The following is an 11552-nucleotide window of genomic DNA, read 5'->3' as shown; positions in this document are numbered from 1 at the left end:
ACGTTATCACAGATTCCAAGGCTCTTGTTTTATAAATCAATGTGGAGTTTAACTGCTGCATTCCATTAGAGGACTGGAGTTACCTGCAAACCCCAGGATCATCACAAACTGTGACAAAGGACAACTTGAAATTAACAGTCCTGGAACAGTTTCTGGTTTATTTTTAGGGGGTTTTTTTGTTGAGTTTGTTTTGTTTTGTTTTCCTTGTAAATTTGTAGAATTAAAATACATTTTCAATTGTTTAATAGTGTGAAGGATTTCATTGCTTCACATGCAGCAAAGTGGGATGTTGGTGACAGTAAAGAGAGTTTATTTTTTATTTTAAGTAAGTAAATTGTTTGTGTCTGAATATATTTGGGGCAAAAAAAAAAGAAAAAAAGACAGTTCTGAGGTTTGTGTCCTGTTACCTTGGAGAGACTCCCTGACCACATTTTTTTTTTGTTCTGTAAATGTATTTACAGTGGTGCAAAACTAATTACTCTATTGTTTTATAAAACAAAAAGATTTAATATGGAGACTTGAAACTTTATTTTCTATGAAAGTTGTTGTTGGTTTTTTTTTTAAAATATGCCCTTTTTCCATGCAGAGAAGAGCTCAGGTTTAGTGGTTGTGTAATGCCACATTCCAGTCCTTTCTGGGGCAAGAGGAGAAGGAGGAGTCATGTTGGAATCTCATCCTCTGGAGCCCCTGATTTGTGAAGCTGTCACTTTGTTCTGGGAACAGGGAGATCTGGAAAACACCACATTTTCATGCAACCACAGCTGGGCACCAGGCCAGCAAGGGATTAACTCAAATCCTAAACATTTTATCAGTTTCAGTACGTTCTGGAGAGTTTTCCTGGGTCGTGTGCAACGTGGATGTGCTGCAGTTGTGGCGAGTTGGGAAAGCAGTCTGGTTGTTTTCCTGTGGAGGAAGACAAATCCCTGTTCCCCTCTGAAGGAGAAACAGCTGAAACATTGCTGATTCCAGAAGCTTCCCCAGGAACCCACTGAAAAGCAGGAGTGCAGGGAAGCTCTGAAGGATTAAACCATGACCCCACTGCATAGTTTGGCTATGACATGGAATGATTCCCTTCCCAGCTTCCCTGCCCCCAGCTTTGCCAGCCACTCCTAAGCTCTTTTCCAGCTGGATGTGGCACTTTTACCTCATTCTGGGTGCCTGGAGGAGGAAACCACCTCATCTCCCCCAGGACTCAAGGCTCAGACCCCTCAAGGATCAAGCTCTGAGCACTAAATGCCTGTTTGGGATAAGAGGAAAACCCACAGACCACAGGAAAGCACTTTGGGGGAAAAGCTTTGCTGTGTCTCCTTGAACTGAACATCTTGGAATGGACAACTGAGGAGCAAACCAGGGTTTGTGTGATCCTCATCCTTCTGACCAGTGAAAGAAAAGTGAAATTAAGGTTTAACCTTGTAATTTCTTCTATTGCACTGCACCAGGGTGTAAAAAATGGCAGGAAAACATTCCCAGAGTATAAAACTTGTCCTTTTCCTGCCATCCCAGTGTTCTGGGGGCTGGGGCAGAGTCTGCTCCTGGATTGTAGCAGTTCACAGTGCCCCACACAGCTCTGTCTGACACTTTTCTTACAAAAACAATGGTTTTTAATCCTCTGTACAGCAAATAGTTGATAAATTCTTTGTCATTAAAACGAATCTGGAAGAGTTTGACATCCCAGTAACAGTCTCAGAGTCTCTTTTGCCCAGGGTACCGAAGCAGCTGATGGAGAATTCAGTTGCACTACTGGAGATTAAAAATAAAATGCCAAAGAAACAATTGGAAACAGAAGCAGCAGGAACTTGGAAGGGCTCATTCCAGGGCTGTGTCAGTGCTTCAGTCTGATTCTCCAGGAATAAGTAGTCAGGATTCTTTCTTTTTTCTTCACTATGCAAGTGTAAGTTCCTTCATTAATTGCATTTGCAATGATGCTCATGTGATCTTCATTTAGGGATAAATAACCTGGATATGAATATTCCAGAAGCTCCTTATCTTTGTACCAGCTGTCAGAAGAAAAAAATAATAGAAATTAAACTGAATATTTGTGGTAGGAGTTATTTCTACTAAGAAATTTTGCTGAATAAGTGTAGAGCAGAGACTTTAACAAAACACAGTTGAGGTTTAGTCTGTATTTCAGGTGGAGAATGAGGTTTAACAGGGCACAGTCCTGAGTCTAAACCAACTCATGGATTTGAGCCAACCTAAATTTTAGATACATCCAGAACCTGTTCATAATTTAGTAACAACCAATTAATTATTAACTGAAAGGCTAAATTTAAATTTCAGGTTTTTCTGCAGAATATAGCCAGGGAACTTGGCTTGATGGTAGGAATTAGCTTTGTGCAACAGATACAGATTGGATTTTATCCTTTTTAAGCTCCAGATTATAAACTCCATTCTTCTTTACCCTGCTTTGTCATCCTTCCTCATGGTTTTTGGTGTGTAGAGTCTGCTAAGGCCTGGGAGAAGGGACAGAGCACTTACTAGACTTTGCCTTTTTTATGGATGATCTTCTGCCCACAGCGGAAGGTGACGTTCCTGCCCTCCGAAACTGTCTTGGTTTTGGTCCTTGGTGGGGGCAGAGTGGGGGGCACCGTTGGAAATGGGAATTCTGTCCAGGGAGAGAAGGAAATGGCAAAGTTAACGAGCTTTAGCCAACTCAAAACACTTTCACAAAATCATCATTTAAGGAGCCTTAAAAGTATTCATTTAGAAGTGCCTTGTTCTGAGCAGTTATTGGACAGACAAGTAACATAATTAATAGGCAAAGATAAAAATTCTGTGGTCTGTGAACTGAGGTGGATAAAAATCAACTTCCCCCTTCACAGCTATGGAAGAGGAGATGAACAGGCCAGTGCCTGAAAAGCCCATGGAATATCTGGGTTTGTAATTATCTAATTGCATCTTTCATTAATGTGGTCTAAAGGAGTATGTGCTGAAGAAAGAGGCACTGGTTATACAGGACATCCTAAGGCCAGTAGTATTTATCTGAATTTAATTCCACAGCTGCAGCAACTTAACCTGGTCCTGCATTGATTCCTCATCTGGATCCATAACCTGAGACTGGATCAGGTGATTAACATCCCTTATCTCCTGTTCTGTGGAGCAGCTCCAGTCCAGCTGTGCTGGAGCTGTCCTTTGTCTTGTTTCTGTCCCCTCCCTGCTTCAGGACCTGCTCTGCAGCCCCTCTTTCTGCATGGCTATTCCCTGGCTCAGCTACACCAGAGAGGAATGGGACAATTTAATGTTCTACTCCATCAATGTTTAATTAGTCCTCGTTCCAGGCCTGGATCTGGACTCAGATGTACAAGACACCATCTCTGTTGTGCTGCTTGGAGTTGGATCACTTGTGTCCACTGAGTTCTGGTGTGAAATTAAGATCCTCCCTATCCCAACCTCCCTTTTACCTCCTCCCTCTGTGCAGCCCTCACCCCAAATCCCAGAAAAACCCCTGGATACCGTAGCAGAAGTCACAGGTGGACGGGCAGTGCTTCTTCATCAGCTTCCTGCGCTTCTCACAGAAGCCTTTTTTTGCCCACGATGGGCACATAAATAACCTGTCCTTACAGCCTGAAACAGGAGGAGAGGAGGTGTCAGAGGGGCTGGGGGAGATGGAGAGACCCAATTTAGGTGAAATTCGTCCGTTTGTGCTCAGAAGGAACAACGTGGAGCTGGGATGGGGAACGATCTAAAGCAGGAGCACAAGAGCTGGAGGTGGGATGTGACACCATGAGAGCTCCACAGCATCCAGGCAAAGCCCTGCAGAGCAGATCCCTGCTCCTCACCGTAGAGCCTGTGGATTCCCCACACCTCATCCTGGGAGATGGTCTTTTTGCCAGTCAGGGTGGCGTTGATGTGCATGAGGGCGTTGGGGTTCAGGGAGTGCATGAGGCCCAGGGCGTGTCCGATCTCGTGGGCTGCCACATGGACCAGGTCTGTGAGCCAAACTCCTGGGGGAAAAGGAAAACCAGCTGGAATTGTGTGTCATATCAAAGTACAACTGGTGTACAGCTCTGCTTTATCCCACAATTCTTCCTGGTGGAAAACCAGGGGGAAGATTTCAGCAGTAGAACAGGCAATGTTGTTCCAGTTTCATCTTCTCCGTAGCTGCTTGGGCCCAAACAGAGCCAATTATTTCCATGTGCTTCTAATTTCCAGCAGCAGGACCCAGAGCAGTGCCAGGCTCCAGGAGAGCTGCTCTGGACCAGCAAAGTTTGACCCAGTGCAATAGTGACCCTCCTCACTTTGTTCCCACAGCCCTGAGCTGAAGAAATGGGATTGGGAAGATTCCAGTCTGAAAGAGGTTTGACCTCTGCATCCCCCACAGCGTGGAGTCAAACTCAAGCCTCTTGGCAGCACCCAGCACGTGGATTTTAACTAAGGATGTGGTTGAACTATCCAGTAATTCCACTAATTCCAGTAATTCCAGCAAGAAATGGCCCTGCCACCGCACAGCTGGAGGAACGACTTCCAAACCCACAATAAAATCCCAACTGTTTCTGTTGTCTCTTTCCCAGATCAGGCAAATCCCAGACTAAATCCCAGGCCTCCACCATGTGCTCCCTGTGTTACCTTTCTTCCAGCTGAACCTGGTGTTCCCCAGGATCCAATACTCATGGTCATCAAAGTGGATTTCTCCATGGGGTGGGAAGAAGGCGTGGGCCAGTTCCCCCGTGGTGCCATCGAAGCAGTGGTGGGTCAGGGACTCCAGGCAGTCCGTGTGGTTGATGGAGTAGAAACCTGTGGAAAAAGCAGCAGGTTGAGGGGTATCCAGCAGGATCAGCCTGCCAGGAAGCCCCTGGATCACTGGAAAGGTCTCTGGTGGGATCCCAGGTTTTTTCCAACCTCCAGAGCCACAAAATGAAGGATAAATGCAAAGCATTTCTCAGGACTGACAGCCACACTCAGCCCCGTGCTGACCCTGGATTTAGAGCTGCTCCAGTGAATTTGTTTTCCAGTGGGGAATGCTGAGCTCCTTTTGCAACACCAAGTGGAAATGATCTTTTTGAGGGAGAGGCTGGACAGAGCTGATAACCCCTGGGTTGCTCCATTTTGAACATAAATAAGCAGATGCTTTGGAGTCATAGCTGCAGCAGGATCACAGTGGATCCTGAATCCCTGGAATTGGGCACTGGGAGCTCCAGCTGGTGGCAGGACAAGAGTCCTGGGAGGAACATCACGTCCTGCAGCACCAGAGGGGAACGTGTTGCAAAATGAGGGTGAATCTGCTGGCTGTGCCCTTGGCACAGGGAATCTTGTGCTTCACACACAGAAATCCCAGACAGAATTGACATCTGGGCTTGAGGCTGAGCAGGAAACACCTCAGCACTGACCTTTTCTAGGCCCCAGGAAAACTCAGGAGCAGCCACAGAGCACTTGAGGGGAGGAGGGAAGGGATGGAGCAATGACTGCACCAGTGGGACCAGCAAAAGGGAGCCTGAACCCACCAACAGCTGGAATCCTTCACCTGCTCTGTGGCTCTGTGTGACCCTGGGGCTGTCACTCCACCTTCCAACACTCCGTTTCACCATCTGTGGAGTAAGAACCTGTGGATTCTTATTCTCCTGTGGCTTTCCCCACCTGTGGGATCCCACCCCAGAATCTGAGGATTCACTCTTGGCAAATGCCTGAAACTTCCCAACCACCGTTCACAGAAAGTGTGAATTGTGACATTAATATTTCCTTGAGCAGACAAAAGCAGTTTTCCTCTGCCTGCCTAAAGGCAAAAGGGCACCCCAAACCTTATCCAAGAGGCGCTGCTGAGTCCACACAGCACGGGAGGGCTCTCCTGCCTCCCAACTCCTGGATTACACACTGGAATTGCTGGAGGTAGCACACCCCACAGCTCCCTGCCCCAGCTCAGGATCCCAGGGGGGGGACTCACCAATTTTGAGGTCACTGGGGAGGTGCCGTGGGACCTCCCTGAAGCTGAACGGGGACACCTCGCTCCACATGCGGAACGCGGCCGCCAGCCCCCGGCGCGTGTCCCTGGCGCTCAGGAGGTTCCTTGGGAAGGACAGGATCCTGCAGGGACACACAGGACAGCCTCAGGAAAACACCCCTGGCTCCTCAAACAGCTGGAGGCTCTCCAGGGCTGCTTCAATCAAGGATTTCTCCAGTGTTTCAAAGCACTCACTGCAGGAGGTTCGGATCAGGAGTAGCTGGAGCTGGATGATAATAATATTTAATAAAGCCCCCAGAGGGGTGAATAAATTCCTGATATTCTTTACAATCACATGTTCTGGACTAACTCCAGCTTTTGTTCTTCCTCTCCTGCACAGGTTCTCTTGGAAAACTGTTTTTATCCTGATTATGTCCCAGTCTGCTGTGCAGTGTCGCCAGAAGAAGAAAGAGCTGCATTCCAGCAGCAGGGAATTCTTGCTCCTGACCCTTGGGCTCCCACAGATGTGTAGACACTGGTGTGGAATACTGTCAGGCAGCACTTCCAAAAGGGTTCCAATGGATGTCAAAGGTTTGATAGGAAAACAAGTTATTTCCTTGGAAAAAATCCATAGGAAAAGGAGTTATTTCCTTTGAAAAAAATTCTAATCCCTCAGGATAGAGACTCAGAAGAGGTTTTTGCTTAGGCCACAGGGCAAACTCTGGGAAAACTCCTGGTAAAAGCTGGCAGAAGCCCTGCTTGGACCATGGAAATGCACGGGTGGCTCCTAGGAACTTACCTCGTCCCACAGGAAGATCTGCATTCAGGGAATTGCCTCAAGTAGAGCAATTGGGAAAGGCTGGGCATATTCTCTATCCCCTCTGGATGTTTTTTAGCTATGCTGATTATGTTCTCCCCTCGTCCCAGCACATCCTAAAGGGAGCAGAAGGTTTCGTATCAAGCCAGGCTGTTCATGAGGGCAAACCTGGGCAATGAAGGCTCTCACGAGGCTGAGCCTGTTTGGGATGAGCACAAGGGGAAGGAGTAGAACCTTCCCTCACCACTGGACTGTCATCAAGGGCTTTTTATTGTTTATTTGTCAGCAGGCACAGTGAGAGAGATTCCTAAAATCCCTCGGCACTGAGAGCCCTGCAATCACAGAAATCCTGGGGTCACATTCCACCAGTGATCTCCCTCGGCGCGGATTTCGGTTCATACAGAGCTCTTAAAAAACCACCAGGATGACAGAACTAATCCTCAATCACGACCTTCTGAGGGAGGTCCCTGTTGTGGGGAGTCTGAATCTTCCCTGAACAGTTCCACTCCAGTGAGAGGTGCAGCATTTGTCGAAATATTCCTGCTGTGGAGTGGCTTCAGCAGCTCTCCCTGCCCTGGCACACGGCTCAGCAAAAGCCTCAGGGCCAAGATCCAAAGCCATTGGATACAGCAGGAAAAGCTCAGGCCCCAGGATCACTTTTGGGGCTCATTCCAGGCCTTACTTGTAGGTGAGGTTGAAGTGGTCCCACTTGAGGTGCCCCGGGGTGATCGTGTAGCGTCTGCTCCGCGCTGGGGGCCGAGGAGGAGCTGGGATGTGCAGGGCTGAGACATCTTCCTTAAAGACAAAACAGGAGGTTGGAGGAGATGGGAGAGACTCCAGGACGGTGTAGAATAAAAACTGTGTGAAACAGGACACCTGGGGGCTGGGGAGCACCGATGGTTCTGCGTTGGGGGTATGGAAGGGATGAGACTGGTCCTGCATCATCCCAAAACAGCCACTCTCCTCCTGGAGAGCAGAACTGAGGCCTCAGGAGGCTCCTGGCCACAGCAAGTGCTGCAGCTCTGCCTGGAAAGTTTTCATTTCCTCCTCTCTTTGCCACAGAAGAAATGTAAATCTGGAGAAATGACTAAAACAGGCAACTCTTTGTGCAGGGAGCTCTTTCAGAGAGCTGTGCTGTGCATCTGAAATGCCTTCAAAGTAAACAGGAGCCCTGGAAACCCTGGAGTGCCTTTAAAGCATCGAACAGCAAAAGTCATCACATTTTGTGACACGTCTGACTCCAGCTAGAAAAGCCTTTTAGTACCTGGAGGGAAATGAATGGGACCCAACAGGGTTTTCTGGAAGTCTTCCAGCTCTGTCTGCCCTTTTTGGGGCTGAGACACTGAAAATCTCTGGGCTCCAGAGGCACCAAGAGCCACAGACAGTGGCCATGGTACAGAAGCTGCACCACGAGAGTCTGTCCGGCCTCACAGCACATTCCACAGGCAGCAAGAGCTGTCTCCAGTTTCCTCATGGAAGAACTGAGGCCCTGGGAGCCAAAACAGCACATCCCTGCTGTCACAGCAAGGCAGGGGCGAGAGAAGAGGCCTGAGGGGACAGCTCCTGGTCCTGCCCGAAGCACGAGCACCTTTCCATGCCTTCAACAGGCTGGGGCAGCTCCCAGCAGGAAACCTTCTCCTGCTCATGTCTGACAGCCCCATTTCCTTCCATCCTGACCTCATCTCAGCACCTTTCTTTCCTCCAAGGACAGATTTCAGTGCTCCCTGCAGCTGGCTCACCCTCAGAAACCAGCACCACCTCTTAAGGACCAGGATGGTGACAGAGCTGGGAGTCAACACCTCCCTGCTGGCTGCAGATTTTGGCAGGGTTTGGATCCCATTTTTTGGTTTGCTCAGCTCCAGGCCTTGCCCCTTCCTCCCTGGGCACGTGGGATGTGGGTCACTGGCTGCCGTCCCTCTCCCTTCACCCCCAGAGGGTTTTAGCTCTGATTCTACTCTGACAATTTTTTTGGGCTAAGAAAGGAAAATTCTGCCTCCTTTTGAGCAGCACAGGCAAGGTGGAGGATCTGCTGGAGCTGCAAGAGGAGCCAGGAGGAGATTAGCTCATAATTACAGCGTAATAAGGTATTTTCCCCTTTTATTTTTCTCGAAGTTCTTTCAAGTAGAGGAGAATTATGCAAATCCTCCCTTTGTTGTTTTCTCCAGGATCCGTGCCAGGATTGGGGCTGGTTACACATTTATCCTGGCATCAGGATTACTGGGAATTCTGTCAGTCTCCAGAAGACTCTGACTCAGGAGTTGTTAACTTCACACTGGGGTGAGCGAGGTGTTAAAGCTCCTCAGGGTTTCTCTGTCCTCGTGCTGGATGTTCTGGCAAAGCTGGGGCACTCTGGATTTGCAACCCAGCCTCTACAACCCACCGACCTCACAGCTGGCGCCATTCCCAGTTTCTGGGGCCCAGGGAGCAGCAGCACAGCCCAGTTTGTCTCCTCTGGCTGTTAAATCCCTCCAGCACAAGGGGAATCCTGAGCTCTCCCAGTCCCCTGGGACAACTCCAGCCAGATGGAGCCTGCTGGCTTCTCCTTCTGCAAGGAAAACTGCAGCCCCAAGGGAGGAAAACGATTTCTTTTCTACAACCACTGAGCATAAAAGCTTAAAGCCATTAGTGCTGAACGGACAAAGGGGGGAAATTAAAATAATGTCTCAGTTGTCCTCAAAATCCAAACCAAGGAGATCAGAGCATCAGTCACTGACCTGTGGGATCCAGGGAGGTGCCGAGGGTCGAGTTCTTTGCTCAGACCTGGGCTCTGCTCTCCTCCAGGCTCTGTTTTAGCCATCACTGGCGCAACAAAGATGCTTTTAATTAACAGAAAGTGTCGGCCAAATGAATGGGGGAAGGGTGGGGAACCACCCAAAGGCTGCAGCTCGGGCCTGGGGGTCAGACAGCAGCGCAGTGACCCAGTTAAAAACCCCCAGCACAATCAAAGGATCTGGCTGGGTGCCAAAGAGCCAAGATTTTGGGGATATATGGAACTGAAAAGGTCAGACACCCCCAGGAAGAAACCCAGTGAGCTGTGGGTTAAAGTCTCAAATACTCCAAATGTTTGGGAGATACTGGAAGGAGAGTATTAAATTCTCTCTCTCAACAATATATATATTAAAAATATATATAAATTCTATCTACATATAAAAATAATAGAAATAATATATAAAAATATATAAAGATAAATTATAGATGTAATATAATTATATATAATAGAAAGTATATATAAAACAATACAAGTTTTCTAGAAAACTAATATGAATTTCATATTAAAATAAGATCAATTTTATTTAAAATTTATATTAAAATAAGATCAATTTTGTATAAAAAGATCAATTTTATATTAAAAAGATCAATTTTTTATTAAAATAAGATAAATGTTGTAATAAGATAAATTTTATGATAAAATAATACCAGTCATATATATAATAATATTAATTATATATATAAAAATAAATGAAAAATTTAAAAATACATACATATATAAAGGGAGACACTGGCCAACAGCCCTGCTCTGAATTATTCACCCTGTGCACTCAGACCTCCAGTAATTTACTTCACTGAACTGTAATGACTGTAATTAATTCCCTTCTCCCTCCCAGCCATGCAGTTCCCCTCAAGCCAAACAGACACATCACTCTGAATTAGGACCAATTAATAACAGCCTGAGCATGTGATGCAAATGAAGGGGGTAGTGCCAGGATGTTCATACACACAAAAACCAGGAGAGGATGTACCTAAAGATTCTTTTTTTAAATAAAATCAAAGGCTAAAATTAAGCTAAAGGAAAAAGTGAAGATCAACTTGTGAGAGTCCCAGAGCTTTGCCATGGTCACCTCTGGATTCAGTGTCCCAGCACATCCCGCCCCGGGATGGACCCCAAAACAGAGGCAGCCGAGAGTTCTGGAGGTCCCAGCTTAGACCCCACACCACAAACCCTGGAGTGCAGGGAAGCTCAGCTCAGCTCAGCACAGAAATCCCAATCCAGGCAATGCCACATCAGCCTGGGCTGGGCAAGTGGGGAATCCACAGGAACAGCCAAAGCTCCGAGGGAAAACCACCCCAACCTTGTGTGAGTTCTCTGTTTGCTTGTCCCAGGCTGCACACACAGCTCCAACCCCCTGATTCCTCTGGGATGCACAATTATCTTCTGGGATCCTTTGCAAGAAGAGGGGGCTCAAACAGCCCTAAACACATCTTGTTGCCTTCTCAGACGTTTCTCTATTTAGATCTTTTTAATCTATAGATCCATTTATCTACTGACATCTATTTCTCTATTCAGATCCATTTATCTACAGATCTGTTTAGATCTACCCTCTATTTAGATTTATTTAGAGATTTATTCAGATCGATTGATCTATTTAGATATTTACATATTTATCTCTTTATTTAGATTAGATCTTTAGATATTATCTCTTTAGATTAGATCTTTAGATATTTATCTCTTTAGATATTTATCTCTTTAGATATTTATTTAGATATTTATCTCTTTAGATCCCAGCCTCTAACTGCAACACACAATCACCTCTATTTGACACCCCACACCCTACTCCCCTCCCAGGCGTTTGAGAAGCAGATCCCTTCTCCTCACCTGAATTTCCTGAACTGCAGCTCCAGCTGGATATTCCACAACCACCAGCAAAGCCAGCGCGGGGAACAGACACAAAAATCCCACCGTGGTTCTCCAGCCACTGCTCTTCTTCTTGTCCAGGGACAGGGAGCTTTTCCTTCTGCCTGCAGAAAGTTGTTCTGCCTGATCCATGTCGTCCTTTAGGAGTTTTTGGAAGGAGATGGGACAGGCACTCAAGACATTCCCTGCACAGAATGCATCTGTAATCCTTGAGCTCACATTTGGAG

At 46.9% G+C, this 11552-nt stretch overlaps 1 protein-coding gene across 3 annotated transcripts; it reads right to left on the bottom strand.

Annotated features, from left to right (window-relative positions):
- Positions 1-13: 13 nt before the first annotated feature.
- Positions 14-11552, bottom strand: MMP23B (matrix metallopeptidase 23B). 3 transcript variants are annotated; one of them, XM_032131320.1, is made up of 10 exons: positions 10175-11083; positions 9407-9491; positions 7375-7487; positions 6675-6808; positions 5879-6018; positions 4567-4734; positions 3780-3944; positions 3454-3564; positions 2479-2605; positions 14-1997 (listed from the first exon to the last, which is right to left on the bottom strand). In XM_032131320.1, the coding sequence occupies exons 4-10, from the start codon at positions 6740-6742 to the stop codon at positions 1823-1825; spliced, it is 954 nt and encodes a 317-aa protein (XP_031987211.1). In that variant the 5' UTR covers positions 6743-6808; positions 7375-7487; positions 9407-9491; positions 10175-11083; the 3' UTR covers positions 14-1822. The 3 variants fall into 3 exon arrangements, with proteins under 3 accessions (XP_031987211.1, XP_031987210.1, XP_031987209.1); XM_032131319.1 differs by lacking the exon at positions 10175-11083 and having other exon boundaries at positions 9407-9757; XM_032131318.1 differs by lacking the exons at positions 6675-6808; positions 9407-9491; positions 10175-11083 and adding an exon at positions 11287-11552.

Source organism: Corvus moneduloides, chromosome 22 (assembly GCF_009650955.1).
Source record: "Corvus moneduloides isolate bCorMon1 chromosome 22, bCorMon1.pri, whole genome shotgun sequence".
NCBI classification, from domain to species: Eukaryota; Metazoa; Chordata; class Aves; order Passeriformes; family Corvidae; genus Corvus; species Corvus moneduloides.
Note: the sequence above shows the minus strand (reverse complement) of the source record. Positions and strands in the feature narration are given on the sequence as shown.

Bases quoted from the DNA above. Each gene is read 5' to 3' on its own strand.
- MMP23B (XM_032131318.1), bottom strand. From the start codon at position 11,457: ATGGATCAGGCAGAACAACTTTCTGCAGGCAGAAGGAAAAGCTCCCTG. The intron at 7,488-11,286 runs GTGAGGAGAAGG...TTTGTCTTTAAG, and splicing joins CTGCAGTTCAGGAAATTCAG to GAAGATGTCTCAGCCCTGCA. The intron at 6,019-7,374 runs GTAAGGCCTGGA...GTGTCCCTGCAG, and splicing joins CACTTCAACCTCACCTACAA to GATCCTGTCCTTCCCAAGGA.